This window comes from Felis catus, chromosome E1 (genome assembly GCF_018350175.1).
Source record: "Felis catus isolate Fca126 chromosome E1, F.catus_Fca126_mat1.0, whole genome shotgun sequence".
Lineage (NCBI taxonomy): Eukaryota > Metazoa > Chordata > Mammalia > Carnivora > Felidae > Felis > Felis catus.
The window spans coordinates 17,812,514-17,827,601 of NC_058381.1; the positions used below are offsets into that span (position 1 = coordinate 17,812,514).

General features: G+C 56.9%; 1 protein-coding gene across 4 annotated transcripts in view; it reads left to right on the top strand.

The window, feature by feature from the left end:
• Positions 1–2,695: 2,695 nt before the first annotated feature.
• SEZ6 (seizure related 6 homolog) overlaps positions 2,696–15,088 on the top strand; it is a 46,037-nt gene continuing 33,644 nt past the window's right edge. For all 4 annotated transcript variants that reach the window (XM_023244601.2, XM_023244602.2, XM_023244603.2 and 1 more), the window contains exon 1: positions 2,696–2,923. In XM_023244601.2, coding sequence (XP_023100369.1) covers positions 2,869–2,923 — 55 coding nt within the window. In that variant the 5' untranslated portion in view covers positions 2,696–2,868. The remainder of the gene's footprint in view (positions 2,924–15,088) is intronic.

Here is a 15,088-nt window from a genome sequence, read left to right on the forward strand (position 1 = left end):
TCGAAATTTCATATTAAAAAATAATAATAATAAATAAACATTAAATTTTTTTTAAAAAAGACTTGTTTTCAGTCCGCCTGCCCACTGCCTGAAGGTTGCCATGACCTCCCCTCCCCCAAAAGGAGCACTTGTCCCCTTCTTCACCATCTCACAGCTCATTTGGCACCAATGACCTGCCTTGGCCTTTAGACACTCCCCCCCCCACCCCCACCCCCACCCCTGCAGCATCATTTATTCACAAACATCGATTAAGCAACTACTGTGTTCTAGGAGCTGAGCTTGGTTGAGAATGGAGGAGACAGATATGTTCTGTGCCTTCAGAGAGCTGACAACTAATGGGGAAAACAGACAATTAAGCGATTACAGAGACTAGGGTCATCTGAGTGCAAAGGGCCAGGTGGAGGGCACAGAGAGGGAGAGAAATGAGACAAGTGAAGGGAGCCCTGCAAGTCTCCAGGCTGCCACTTTCAAACGTGTGTATGACTTAAGTACACTATAAGCCTGCAGCATAGAGCTACAGAATATCCCTTAGGGCATCTTATGGTCCTCAATTTGTGGGTGATGCTGAGCTCTGGGCAAAATGAGTCCCTTGGAGGGCATAGACAGGATGCTCGATAAAAACTCCACTGCTTCCCAGTCTGGCCCAGCCTCCACCTCAACCTAACTGGGAACCCATTGCACAGAGGCCACGTTGACCATCTTTAGGAGGGAGAGACAACCCTGGAGCATTATTCTTCCCATCATGCAGTACATGCCCATCCTCTGAGCTCAGGGCAGAGTGCTGCATTCTGGGACTTGTAGTGTTCATTGGACCCCGTCCTGAATGCCTACCTTAGTTTAGGAAATAGGGAAGGAGACACAGCAAGTTCCTGGGTGGCTCCACTTACCCTCCTTCTTCTGAGTAGTGCCCAGCCCAGCTGCCAGGAGGTAAGCCTACCACCAGTTTCCAAAACCCCATGAATCACCTGTCATACAAGGTTCATCCCTGGGATTCACCCTCCTTTTCCCAAGCTGCTAAGTCCAGAGAGGCCCAGAAATCAAGGAGGAGGTCAGGAATGCCTTTAAAGAGAAAAGGAGGGCTCTCATGCCATTTGCCAGTATATCCCCAAACTTCCTGTGGCCACAGAACCTTCCACCTCCCTCCTCTGCTGACAACCCCTTTTCTCTCCCCTTTCCTGGCTTCCTCTACTTACCTCTGATCCTTTTGTCAACTCCTCCCTCCTGCCAATCTTCTGCTACTGCCCTCTTTTCTCTCAGCTTTTTGAAAGGACGATCCAGCAGTCCTCTCCCAGTGACTCCCTCAGATAATTCCACACACCGTCTGCCTGCTGCCTGGGATTCTTTACGATGGCTCAAGGCAACTCCCCGGAGCCCACAGGAAGAGGATCTGGAGAGAATCTGATGAGCTGAGCTGGAAGACTATGGAGGTAGTAAGGATCAAAAGACTCTCTGAGGAATGAGACTAACGGTGGAAGGCTTGCTGCCTGCTTCTAGGACAAAGTCAGGAAGGGCACTGGTGAAAGCTTTGGGGAAAATCCAAGTTCATGTGAAGAGAACTAATCCAAAAGCTCTCCTTCTCCCTGGGGGTCACAGGGAGTTCAGCCCCCCTCTTCCTCTACAAGGAATATCATCAGTCACTGGGTCATGTCCCATTGTGTCCATTGAGGCTCTTCAAGTGAAGCTATCCATGGAGCCAGAAACCCCCAGGCCTAAACATCAGTCTTAGGGATGACACAGCTATGACTGCCCTTTTTGCTGCCCTATGACTCATTGGAGCTCCTCAGCCCAAGCAGAGCCATGGAAGTTTATTTTTCCATGTCCTTGAATGGTACAACCTCCCTGGCTACTCCCCTGAGCCTCCTTCAAGTCTCTGTCTAAAATAGCCCTATGGAAACGCCCCCACCCCCTATGCCTGTCCTATTTTCTCCACCAGTTCCAGGAACCTGGGTGGGGACAGGCATGAAGGGTCTGCTCACTGGCCATCACTTTGATTTCTCTGGTCCTGTGGATGGTGGGGTAGGTGGGAAGTGGCCAAGGCAGGGTCCTGGAGACCCCGCGCTGCAAGGGGACCCAGGATACTACCTTCAGCTGCCCACAGGTTGGCCCAAGTTGCCTCCTGCCGAGTGAAAAATGTCTTCCCAGGACGCGAGTACCACTGGCTTTTAACTATAATATCAGGATAATTAAGCTTTTCTGTGAGCACAGTTTGCTGCTGATGCAGCTGCCTGGAGCCCTGGCATTTATTGAGCGCAAAGTAATAATTTATTGTCCTTTGTAGGCTCAAAAGCCATCTTCATTATCAGCCCAAGACGGAGCTGCTACAAGGGCACACGGGTCTCACCAGCTGCCTCACTCGAGGATGTCTTCCTAGGTCACCCTTGGCGCCCTCAGGTACCAGGATGGGGTGGAGTGAGGTGGAGAGGGGGTTGCTCTCTCATAGAGAATCAGGTGGGAACCCCACCTCCTTGGCAGGCTGCTAATAGGGGAGAGGGTGGCAGGCTTGTCTGGGCGTGGGCAGCGCGGAAAGGAGGGGGCCGTGTGCCCACATTAGCAGGGTAGTTCTTCCCCAGAGCTGGCGGCGGCGCGGGAGCCTGTGCTCTTGCCGCCGGGTCCTCTGCGCCTTTGCTTGAGACTTTACGGTAAACCGCTCCTCCCGCGCCCCCGCCCCCAGCCCCGCGCGGCGATCCCCGGCGCCGACGCCAGGCGCTGGCCGTGGTGCTGATTCTGTCAGGCGCTGGCGGCGGCGGCGGCGGCGGCCCCGCTCCTTCTACCCGGCAAGACCCCGCTCTGTCCCCCGCGCCTACGCCCCGCTGAGCCCCCAGCTTCCCCACTGTAGCTCCGACCCGGGGCGCGGCCGCAACCAGCACCATGCCCTCAGTAGCCCTGCTGCTCCTTCCCTCGCTGCTGGCGCTCCTGGCTCACGGTAAGGGACCCCGGCGTCCGGTGGCAGGACAGGGGCGGGGGCGGGTTCCCGAGGGTGGGAAGAGAGGACCGTACCGCCGCCCAGCTCCGCGCATCTGGCTGCCCAGCGCAAGCACCGCGCTCCGCCGGCTGCGCTGGCCCCCGCGCCGGCCGAGCCGGGCGGGGCACGGGCTCCACCGGCGGGAAGCTGCCGCGGCTCCCGCCATTCGCGCCCGGCCAAGACCTCGCCTTTAATCATCTCCCCGGATCTAATGGGATTTCTCTGCTGCAATTCATCACGCCACCCCCTCCCCGCACACACTCACGCGCTCACCCGCGCGCTACCTCGCCGCTCTCCAGGCGTCTAGCAGCGCCGGGGCGCGTGCAGGAAGGGGGAGAGGGCAAGGGGCGGTGAGTCCCGCTGGTCCTGCCGGCCGCCCGCGGTCCCGCCTTCCCTGCTGCCCGCCAAACTTCGCTCGACTTTGCTGCCCGTTCCGGGGCACCTTACGTCCTCACTGCGGAGGGACGGAGCCGGATGGCGGCCGGACCCCGGGTTGGGACGTCGTTCACCTCCCTCCACCTTGGCGCTGCCGCGCTGGAGTCGGAATCTAGAGTACAATTCCAGGGAGAAACTCGGGGGGCCCGGGGCCCCATATTCGGCTACTCGCTCTGACCTGGGCTGCAGCAGCTGAGGTCCCGGGCTAGAGACTCTGCCCTCCTCGAAGTCCTTTCTTGCACTCTCCCCCTTGCACACTCCCAGAGGTCTTCCTCCCAGGCCTGCGGTCTTGCTTAGCCCCCGCCCACCCCATGGCCGCAGACTCGTCGCGGGAGGACCGGCACCCCACCCTGCTGCCCCCGGTCCTCCTCCGCTCGCAGTCCGGTCCCCAACTTCATTGGTCCCGGGTGGGAAGGTTGGCCGTGGAGTGAGCAGCAAGGGAGTGTTGGGGAGAGGATGAGGGCTCTGTGCCTAGGGGAAGGAAGGTTTTCAAGTCCCGAGGAGACCTGCCACCCGGCTTAAACAAACATTCATCAAAGCTACCGACGTCCAGGTCTTTCTTCCACTGCAGCCGGTTGGCTGGTGGGGTCGCCAGGACCTTGCTTGGAGTTGGGACCCACCGTCCCTCAAAGTATATGGTTCGTAGCCTCTGATATGGAGTGGGGAGAAGGTGGCAGGTTTTAACCTCGTTGCCTCTTTCCAGACCACGTCGGAGGTCAGGGCAGCCGAGCCGGGACCAGGCTGGGCCCCTGGATGCCAGTTTTCTGCTCTCTGCGTCCCCAGCGACGCGGAAGCTGCTCTCTGAGACTCTGGCTTGGGTCACACGGGGTCTGGCGTCCTTGCCCCGCCCCCTGGCTGCCCACGCCTGGCCCTCCCTTGGCGCCGGGAACTAAGAACCTAGTGTTCATGTTGGGGGGGGGGGGAGGAGGAGGAGGGAGTCCTGAAAACCCCACCCTGCCAGGGGCAGTGAGAGGAGGGGAGAAGCCTGCATCCTGGCCCGGCCATCCGAAGATGTCCTGGGAGTTGGGAACCTGTCTTGGTTAGGGTCTGGACACATCTCGCTCTGGACATCTCCCCTGGGGCTTAGTGCCTTTGTCTGAAGCCTGGTGTGTGGGTGTGTGGGTCTGAGTGTGAACGTGTGAATCAGGGCCTGGGGTGTCTGGAATGGCGGGTCCTTGAATGTCTGCACCTCAGGAGGTCTGGACGTTGGGTGAGGGTTCAGCAGTGAGTGGGTGTGAGGAGTGTGTGAGGCCGCTAGTGCGTGGTGCTGCCTCTGCCAGAGAGCTCCCTGCAGGGCTGGAGTGAGACTGCGGGTCTCCAGGAGGATGGCTGGTGTGGCTGAGAGTTGGGGGATCCCACTGAGGGTATGGGTGCAAGTGTTGGGAGGAATCTGTCCACTCTGTGGCCGCAAGTCTGTGTGCCCCTGGCCAGGGTCCCTTCCTGACCCACCTGGACCTCTCCAATGCCCGTGGGGCCATCTGCCCAAGGAGTATGTGGGGTAAGAGTCACGTGCTGGCGAAGACTTTATTTTCGCTCTCCCAGGAAGGAGGGGGAACAGCCCCGCAGGGCCAGGCCTGAGGAAAGAGGACCCGAAACAGGGCAAGCCCTGTCGTGTCCCTCCATCTCAATGGGGCTTCGAGGTTCTGGTTGTTGGGCACTGAGTTGTCTCATTGAGAAGCAGTGTATTTGTCCATCTCAGAGTTCCTGGGGGGATGGGGGGGGGGCTCTAACCATAAGAAGGCAGGCCTGGAGCAGTAAAGGCCTCGGGCTGTGAGACTTCGCAAGCCAGGTGGCAGCAGGTGGCGGCAGCACCAAACCTTGTGGCCTGGAGACTGACCCCCCCAGGGCGTTGCTCACACATAGGTTGAGGGACACAGCTCTAGTCAGGCCCTGAGAGATGCAACTGGGAACAGCCCAGGAGCAGCCAAAGGCCCTGGAGGTCAGAGGCTGAGGAAGTGGGGTGCAGGGAAGGGTGAGATCTTGATGGGCCTGGCTCAACCCCTATCCCCCCAACCCCCACAGCTGCGGAGTTGGGGGCAGGTACAGCGAGAGTGGCCTCTGGCTTGAGGGGCGCTGTGGGCCACTGTGATCTTCCTGACCAAAGGTGGGTGCCCCAGCCATCCCGATACTGTGGGGGAGGAAGGCAGTTCGGGAGGGATGGCTTGTGCCTGGGCCTGCTGTGTCAGTTTAATGATTTTTAATGAGCAATTACCTTTAGTCATTCTCCTAATTTCTGAATATCAATAAAGTTAATTAAACTCTGCGTGTGTGAATGTGGCCTGGGGAGATTGCAAAGGTGGAAATGGCACAGACTGGGGGTAGGGTTGGGTCTCCAGGGACAGAGGCTGCCTCCCTGGCTGTGTGACCTTGGACCCAATGCTTCCCGTCTCTAAACTCTGATGGAGTGTGTGGTAGGAAGAGGGAGGGAGGGGACCGATTCTCTCTCTGCCAAGAACTAGGGGATGGTGTCTGGGAGGCAAGGTTTGGAGGAGGAAGCAGGGAGGGAGGAGGGCTTGGCCTCCAGGAGCCCCAGTCCTGAAAGGGTTAACAAACAGGGCTGCCTTAACCTAAAATGGTAATTGCTGCTTCCTGCAGACTCTGTGGTAGGCGCAGGATTCTAACTGTACCTTCCAGAGTCTGGGGGCTGCAGCGATGCCCAAGCCAGGCCCTGCTCCCTGCCCCCCAAGCCTGGCACTTCGGGGTCAGAAAGTGGCTGCTGGGGATAAGGCCCCATGGGAGGCAGTCTAGATTTCACTCAGAGCCCCAGAGGTAGAATGGTAGACAAGAGGCTCCCCTAGGCTTCCGAGGAGACTAGAGGACCCGGAGATTGCCATGGACTGGAGGGGAAGTCTGGGTTGGCTTCTTGCCCCTCATGGGTCTAAGCTCATCGGGCTTGGCAGGCTTGGCGGCGGTCCCAGCCTCCTCAGCAGGGTGGCAGCTTAAAATGCCTTGGGGACAATAATGGGGAGTGAGGCGACACAGGGGCAGGGCTTAATTAGAAACTGGGCTTAATTAGAGCTTTTGCACCCCTCCCACCCTGGCTGCCTGAATGGTGGGAGGAATTCAGAAAGTCTGCTCCATTAGTCCCTCCCTCTACCCAGACACAGTGTCCAAGCCCTCCAGCCTGCCCCCACCCTCCTTGTCCCCATCCCTCCTAGCCCATTCTGGCCCCGTTTGCTGGCTGGTCTCAGCTCGGGGATGTTGCGCCCCCGCCTGGGCAGAAGTGTCAGAGCCGGGTACCCACCCCCCCCCCACCACAAACAAGAAAGAAGATGTGAAAAGGGGCCTGTAGGTAGGGGTTACTTTAGTGAAGGAACCTCTCAGCCCCGATGGTTAAGAGCCCAGGCCCCCTGTGTGGCCTCAGGCATGCCTCTGAGTCTCCACTCTCTGGAGCATTCAATGTAAAGTTGCACCAAACCGATGGTTGCAAAGCCTGGGAGCATATCCGGGCCTCCAAGGGCTTGCCAAGTCATGGAGATTTCTGGGTCCCCAGCCTGCTCTCAGGGAGAAAGAGCCAAGAGCTATAACTAAGAGCCTGGGGAGTAGGGAGAGACAATGCTGCTAGCCATGGTCGGCTCTCAGGGAGGTAGGGGAAAGGCGCTAGGAGGTCTTCAAGGCCCCTTCCAGACTCATTCCAGCAGGAAGCACCAGGTCCAGGAAGTCCACTCACCCAGCCAGACCAATCAGTTCCCTAAACTATCCATGTTCTCAACAGCTGCTGGGCTCTTCCCATTCCTTCTGCCTGAAATTCTTTTCTCCTCCTGGGCCCCTCTGACTCACTCCATCTCATGCTTTGGGTCTTGCCTTAGTTAGCACCTCATACAATTCTTCGGGACTTAGTATTTACGGAGCATCTACGATGATTTGGTTTCTCAGGGGAAGCCTCACCTGAACTCCAGCCTGGGCCTGGGGACTCTTTTGGTCTCCCACCATCCCCTGGTTTCCCTCACCAAGGTACCCATCTTGTTGGGTCACGAGTGCCTGGCTGCTTGATGTCTCTCTCCGGGAGCAAGACCGAACTCAGAAAGGAAGCAACCGAGTCTGTTTTGCTCAGCCCCACTATCTTGGGGCAATTCCAGAATTCCTATTTGGAAGAAACTTAGGGTCAGAGAGGAGAGGTGGGTGCTTGGCAGCTGAGACTGCTTTGCGTAGCAAGCACACTATTTTTACATAGATTGTATGTTAGGATTTTTTCCTTTTCCTAACAGTTGGCCAATTACCCCAACTGTAAATTATAGCCTTTACTGAGTTTTTTCCTTCCACAAATTATGCTGTCACGTCGTCAGCCTGAGGTGGCTTGGGGGTGGGATGCTGATGGCCATTCTGAGCGGGCTAAAGCCTCTCTCCAGCCACCCCTTCATGCCACCGCTGCTTGTGTCCCCGGTGGCACAGTGCCTAGCACATGACAGACATGAAATACATGTTGAATAAATTCATGAGAGTTGCACAGTAGACAGGGAGAGAGTGAAGCCCAGAGCCCAGTCTTCTTGACTCCCTCCCTCAGCACCTACCCACCTCCTCTGCCGGCTGACGGGGTGCCCCGTATGAAATTAAGGACTGAAGTAAGGGAGGGGTCACCACATGTCATCTGGCTTCTCACCATAGCGTCCCAGCCATCTCAGCTTCAGACATCCTCATGAAGCTCAGAGGGGCCAACAGGAAACCTTGGGAGCAGCTCCGAGCCCAGCGTGTCCTTGAATGGAAAAGTGGGGGCCTTGGAGTCACCCAAGACCACAATAATTCATATCCACGAAGCTTTCACATCTCCTGAAAGAACGATCCCTGGAGTATGTCCACCCACAATTCATTCGTTCATTTCATAATTATGTATCGAGGTGGGAGGCCTGGCCCAGAACCTTCAGGCCCAGCCTTTCACATACTTTTTCTATTTAATACGAGAGACTAGTTATTCCCACTTTACAGATGGGAAAACTGAGTTTCAGAGAGGTTAAGTCAGTGACCCTGGACTTCACAGCCAATAAATAGCAGGGCTACTCCAAAGTGCCTACCTATTTTGCAAAACCTGGATGTAGCCAGCATTGTGTCTGCTCCCCCAGCCTGCGGCCAAGCTTTAGTACAGGCCCATGGGAACCAGGAGACTATCGCTGTCACCACCATCATCATGACAACAACAACAATAATAATAGCAACAACAATAACAGCAAACATTTCTTAGGCACATTTCTTAGTACAGGCCAGGCACTGTACTAAGTGCTTTATATACCTTAGCTCATTTAGTCCTCATACCATCTCTAGATAGAAGCTACTATCTGCATGTTATAGGCCAAGTTCAAGTCCATGTTGTCAGACCCACAAATGGCCCCTAACTTTCTCCTTGCACATTTCTGATAATGACGGTAGCTTATCTTCTTGATGTCTACCCTCAGTCCTTGCTGCTGTAGATTAGGGACGTTTTATCTTGCTCAGTTCTTAGTGGCAAGGAATAAAAGATTCTGACACTTGGGAGACCAGGATAGAGCCTGAGGCTGGGAGTCAAATGAGTCTTGAAGTCTTGGCCCAGAGGTCAGTGACCTTGAGTGATTCATTCTTCCACCCTTTGGGGGCCTTCGTGGATGAGAAGACGTGAGGTTCCTGTCTTGGCCTCTGGGCTGCCCCTCCCTACCCCATCAGCCCCTGCCAAGGCCCAGCACAACCCCCTCCCAGGTCCAGCCCCCACCCACCCACCCCGGCCCCAGGACAGAAAAGCCCAAACTTGCTTGAAGCTCAGCTCCTAGACAGAGCTGGGTGCCAGCTTCCCTCCACCTGCCCACCTGCCACCCAGCTGCCAGCCCTGGGAGGGGAGATCGATGCTGCAGCCGCCAGCAGTGTTGTTGGCCATTGATTGTTGAGATTTCTCGGCGGGCTCTGGAGCAAACAAACCTGCCGCTTCTCCAACAACAATCCGGGTTTCCAGCTGCAGAGTCTGCAGCCTTGCTGGCAGGCAGACTGGCGGGAAGGGGAGGGGGTGGGAGGTCCTGGCTGAGCCCCGCAGGGACAAGGGACTCTGCCAGGAGATGAGAAGAAACTGAGTGGTCATGGGAAATGGAGCAGTGGAGAGACTGGGTGAAAATGCTAGGTGATCCTAGACCCCGTGCGAAACTTGTTTGGGCCGACCTCTCCATTTTTGCTCAGACATTTTTCCATTCCCCGAATGCCATCCTGTGTCCCTCTGCTTGTTTCAGTTCTCCCACCCCCTCTTCTCCCGATCATCCAGCCCAGAGTGCTCTCTGTCCTCTAAACACGAAATACCTCCGATTAGGAACTTAGCTTGACATCCAGCCATCCACTCTCCATTCAACAGCCCTCTATTCAGCCCCTATCAGGTGCTTTGATAGGTAGGAACCCAGTTTGGAGGGGGAGTTGCCTTCTTAATAAGCCCAGCTATGGCTGCCTCCCCAGTTAGACCTGGACCGTCTGATTTTAATTAAATGAGATACGAATAAGATGCCAAGCAGCACCTATGTGATCCAACTACCTGCCTTTGAAAGCGCAGGAGATTCCTAGCCAGGGACTGCTCTGGGTCAGTTTCTCTTCTGAGACAAGAAGGTTTGCACCTTTTGGTCTTTGAGGGCCCAGTAAGCCTCTGGGACCCTTGGGCCAGGCCATCAGGGTGCTCTCCTGCACAACTCTTCCCATCTTTGCTGGGTCTGGGTGTCCTCTAGCCCCCAAGCATGGCAGCTGCAGACAACAAGTCGTGTATGTGCTGCAGAATGCAAGTGGTGGGTCTCTCTCCTCCCCCGGTGCATTCCCCGGGTCCCAGCCAGAATCCTGACACCCTGGCATCAACCTCAGCCTCTCCCTTGGTCCCCCACTCCTCCCCTCCCCACAGGCTCCTCTCTCCACCCTCAGGATCCTCCTTCCAGCTGGTCATTGGGCTGGAAGGACAGAACTGGAGAGCCCCTGTGAAAAGTGCCTGAACCACTGAGCACCCCCTCCACACAGATGCTCATTTGCATGCTGTTTTACACCACCACCCCCCTTTGCATGCTTGCTCCTTATTAAAGGCATAGAAGCGGACCCTGCCTCTCTCCACTCCTAGACCAGATCCCTCCACCCCACCCCCCATAGCTTCTCCCTCCTTCACTCCCAGCACAGCAGCTGAGCACCAGCTCCTTTGTCCCCCCAAGCAGCCACCTGCTGAGCGTCTGGCCTGGGTCCCATCAGCCAGCAGGTGCCTAGGGAGTCCCAGAGCCTGGGAGGGGGGCTATCTGGCAGTGTGGAGAGCCAACTTGTGCCTGAGGGAGGAGGGGGCATCCCCTGAGGAAGAACATGATCAGAAGAGTGCTCGTCAGGGAGCCAGGACCCCCAGGATTTAAATCCAGTGCTGGCTCTTGCTGGCTTGTACAAGTTGTGTCTCTTTCTTCTGCCTCAGTTTCCTCCGGGATTCATGGTGGCTGGCCCACCCCTCTCACTGAACAGCATTGAGATCAAAGGGAATCAGAGAGAGGGTGGTGATGGAAGAGACCAAAAGCCCGCCTGAGTTAGGGGTGAGCTGGTGGTCCTTCCTCCAATAGCCAGAGGTGTCCAGCACCGGGAGGGGCTGATTTTCAGATTGTCGGTGGAGGAGCCCAGTGCTGGACTGTTGAGGCAGGGATGGGGAGCGAGCACCAGCTGGTGCTCCAGGTCTAACCGGGAAGGTGAGACTAGCAGGTGCAGAGGGATGAAGGTTGGAGTCAGGGTGCTCCTAAGAGCCTCACCCTTGCTTGCTGCTCTGACGGACACTGCCTGAGACATCATTTACATCTAGCAAGGGGATGTGTTAGTGATTTGAAACATCTGGTCCAGCAGCTGGCAAGCCCCTTCCTGTCATGAGGCCCTAATTTCTGGCTAGTTAGAGGAAATGGGGGAAAGAGAGTCACCTTCTTTTGAGGACAGAAGAGCCTCTGGCATCTCCAGGCAAAGGGGTGAAGCGGGGACAAAACAAGGCTTTCTTGAGACAGGTCATTAGTGCATTTATTTATCCAGCCTCGCCTTGTCCCCCCTCCCTCATTTCCCATTCACTTCCTGCTAAAGCCTTAGCCCTGCCCTCTTGGGTCCAGCACCTCCATCCCGGCCCCCTCTTGGCCTGCCAGCCAGGCTAGGAAGAGGCCTGTTGCTCAGGGTGAGGGGCTGCTCCTAAGGCTCCAGCCACCTGGGTGGTGCCCTGAGTCTGGTCTCTGTTGCACCTGTATCCCTGATGCTGGCCACTGGCCCTTCCCTGGGCCTCAAGCAGATGAGACTAGAGGGGACTGGGGAGGAGGACTTAGCCCTCTCAACTCAAAGCTTCCATACACCCAGCCTGGCAGGGTCCTTGGAGGTCAAAACAAGCTTGGGACAAGGGAGAAGCCTGAAGGGTTGGGGACTGCCAGCTGAGTCTATCTGGTATTTCTGAGGGTCTTGGGAAGAAAAAGCCCCAGATGTGCAGAAAGCCCTGCCTGTGTGCATCTCTACCTGGCTCGTCCATCTTTCCCTGGGTGTCCGAATGTCCCTGCGTATCTGTGCGTTTCTATCCCTGCATCCTGGGACTGTGGCCCTGGGTGTAGGCACAGCAGAGCCCAGCTGAGGCTGGTGTCTCCCCGTCCCTGCAGGCCCTGCCACTCCCTTCCTCCCCAATCTTGGGCTCCACTGACCCCTCAAGGAGACTTGTAGCTGGAGCTGCTGCTGCTATTTTTAGCAGCTCTGCACCCCACCCCTCCCCCACTCAGATTTGCCGGGGAAGTGGGGAGGACAGGCGGAGCCTGGGGAACCCCACCGTCTGGAATGCTGGGTGGGCAAGGCCCTCTCCCGTCAGTGCTACGAGGCTGTGGAGGCGAGGGGTGCCTGGGCTGGTCCATAGGTGCAGGGCCCATGCCCTGGGGCATATTAGGCTCCATCCCGCCTGCCTGGGGCCTGGAGAAGGTCCCAGGCTGTCCTCTCCCCACCTCCTCCCCAAGTTCCTAAGAGCAGAGCCCAGGCCTCCAGTGACTCTTCCGCAAGCCGTTTGGAAGCAAGGCTAGCGCTCCTAGGTCTTCCCCACAGGAGCTGGAGAGTCAGAGAGGGGCTCAAAATGTCGGGAAGCTCAGTGTAAGGAGCACACCTGGGTGACGTGACCCCCCCAGGTACCTCTGGTACCGCACTGGCACTTCCCAAAGATGTTTCAGGCCCCTGCTGCGTCTCAACTCTACCAAAGGCCACCAGAGCTCGTTGCCCTCCGGATTCTTGGGGCTCCCCACCACTGTCCCAGCTGCTCTGGAAACTAGCACCCGCTAGAAGGGGCTACCGTACAGCAGCCCGAAGGGCGTGAACTGGAGGACCAAGCAGGAGGGCACCCCTGGTTTCCTCAGAGTGGGCACCTGCCCTCTGGGCTCCGGATGCCCTTGCTTTCTGAGGCCCTTCGCGCCTATATCTGTCCTTCTGTCTGTCTCTTGAGCTTAGCAGGACAAGGGTAGCCCCCGGTGAACTTCCAGGGCCCAGCCAGACCACTTCCTGCAGCTGTCTGATCCTAGGTCAGGGATCTAGTTGGGGATGGGACCTAGTTCCCATCCTAGATGGGAAGAATTAGTCAGACAGTATAGGTGAATAGGTCAGCAGAGCCTGGCATGCCAGAGGCGCTCAAATATACCACTTCCCTCCCCGGGTACTTTTCTCACACCTCCACCCCCCAACCCCCACGTGCACATACGTGCACATTTTCATACTCACCCCCATGCACATACATACTTGCACACATGCACACACGCAGACACAGCCTAGCCCTCCACGTGCTCAGCAAATACCGACCAACAGATGGAGGTGAGGAGACTGGGGTCCAGTGCCACACAGAAGGAAAGTGGTGAATCAAAAGAGCACAGTGCCCCTCCGCTGCCAGCCCCCCCGCCCCCACGTTTATCACTGTCCAAGAGGCTCCCATCAACTCCTGAGCTTGGGCACCACCTATAAAGGCAGGGCTGTGCCTCTCCATCCGACCCACCCAACGACTCAAAAAAGACAAGTTTGGGGCGCCTGGGTGGCTCGGTCAGTTAAGCGTCTGACTTCGGCTCAGGTCATGATCTCGCGGTCCGTGAGTTCGAGCCCCGCGTCAGGCTCTGTGCTGACAGCTCGGAGCCTGGAGCCTGTTTCAGATTCTGTGTCTCCCTCTCTCTCTGCCCCTCCCCCGTTCATGCTCTGTCTCTCTCTGTCTCAAAAATAAATAAACGTTAAAAAAATTTTTTTTCAAAAAAGATAAGTTCAAGGTCACACAGCCCATCAGTGGAGAGCTACGTTAATGCTGGAGTCAGGGTTCTGACAAGGCCTCACCAGGCTCCTCTTAGCCTTCACAGCTAAGAACAGATGCTCCTGTGACTTCCTGGGCACAGAGTGCCCAGAGCCCACATCAGCATTAAGGACCAGGGCAGCCCGGGGGTCTGGGTTCAGCCCCACGCCCCCCATCCTTAGCCAACTCTCCCAATCCATCTCCTCTCAGATGCAGCTGACAACAGCAGCCACAGGACAAAAGTCACAAGGTCAGGGAGGGAACTTTGACTGTGGTGCACAGAACAAGCCCCTTCATCTGACTTAAAGACCCAAGAACCTTAGGGCTACCGTGAAGTTAATTCAGCTCGGAGGCAGACAGACGCAGGCACTGGGAGCAACCTCAGTGGTGTTGGCTTTTAAACTTCAGGGTGGGGGCTGGAAGGGGGCTGCAGCCCAGAAATGCTGGTCTGAGACTCAAGAAGATACCTGCTCTGGGGCACTGGGAGGCTAGGACCCGGCCTTGCTTGGCTTCTAGCCTTGGAGGAACTGTCCATGGTCCGTGCTGGATGGGGCAGAGAATGGAGGGGATTGCTACTCCTTCCTAGATCAACTCCTGTTCCCCAACTTCACCACCGGGCTGGGATAAGCTGGCCCTGGTATGGGCTCCAGGGAGAATGTAGTTCCTGCCTTTACGGCCTTCCTTGTCCCAGCTAACATTCCCAAGGTTTTTCTTTCAGAGAAATACACCCCTGCCGCTGACAAGGTGGCGACTGGAGCATTAGTGCTGGGGCAGGGCTGACCTGAGCACCCAGCTCAGGACTGAGTCCCTCTCCACGCCCTGGCCACACATTCCTTTGAGTTGGCATAATCGGGGTGGAGTATGGCAGATTGATTAGTTACCAGTCTGATGAGGGAGTTGATGCCAACGGGACCCCAGCTGCTCCTCCCACGCCTCCAGTCTGCCCCAGGGGTGGGAGTCAATTCTACTGCCCCTGTTCCAAGGCCACCCCCAGTTCCTGTGCCTCTCGCCCAGCCCTGGGAACTGTGGGCAGGCAGACCTCGGGCCCCCAGGTCCCCAGGACCAGCAGGCAGACAGGAGAAGGGAGTGCAGGGCTGCAGGGGAAGGTGGAGCACGCAGCAGGTGACGCTGTAGCAGAGGCCTCATTAATCACCTCTCCAGCCCCCAGCTCTGCAGTGGCGAGACCATATTAGATTTTAAATTGGAAAGCAGAGAACATGGCAGTTAGCCGGGAGCTCCCTCTACCCTGGGCCCCTGGTCACAGCCTCAAGGGAGGGAAAGTGCAGTAGGGAGAAGAGAAGAGAGCTGGCCCACCACAGTCCAAAGCCCTGTCCCCCTCCCTCCCACATACCCAGAGCCAGAGGGACTGTCCAGGTCACATGGCCCTGCAAAGGGCCAGGATAAAGTCCAAGAAGGGGCAGAGTGAAAAGGAGGGAGCATAGCAGCCACCTTGGGGAGAAGTACATCCCTTCTGGGAGTTA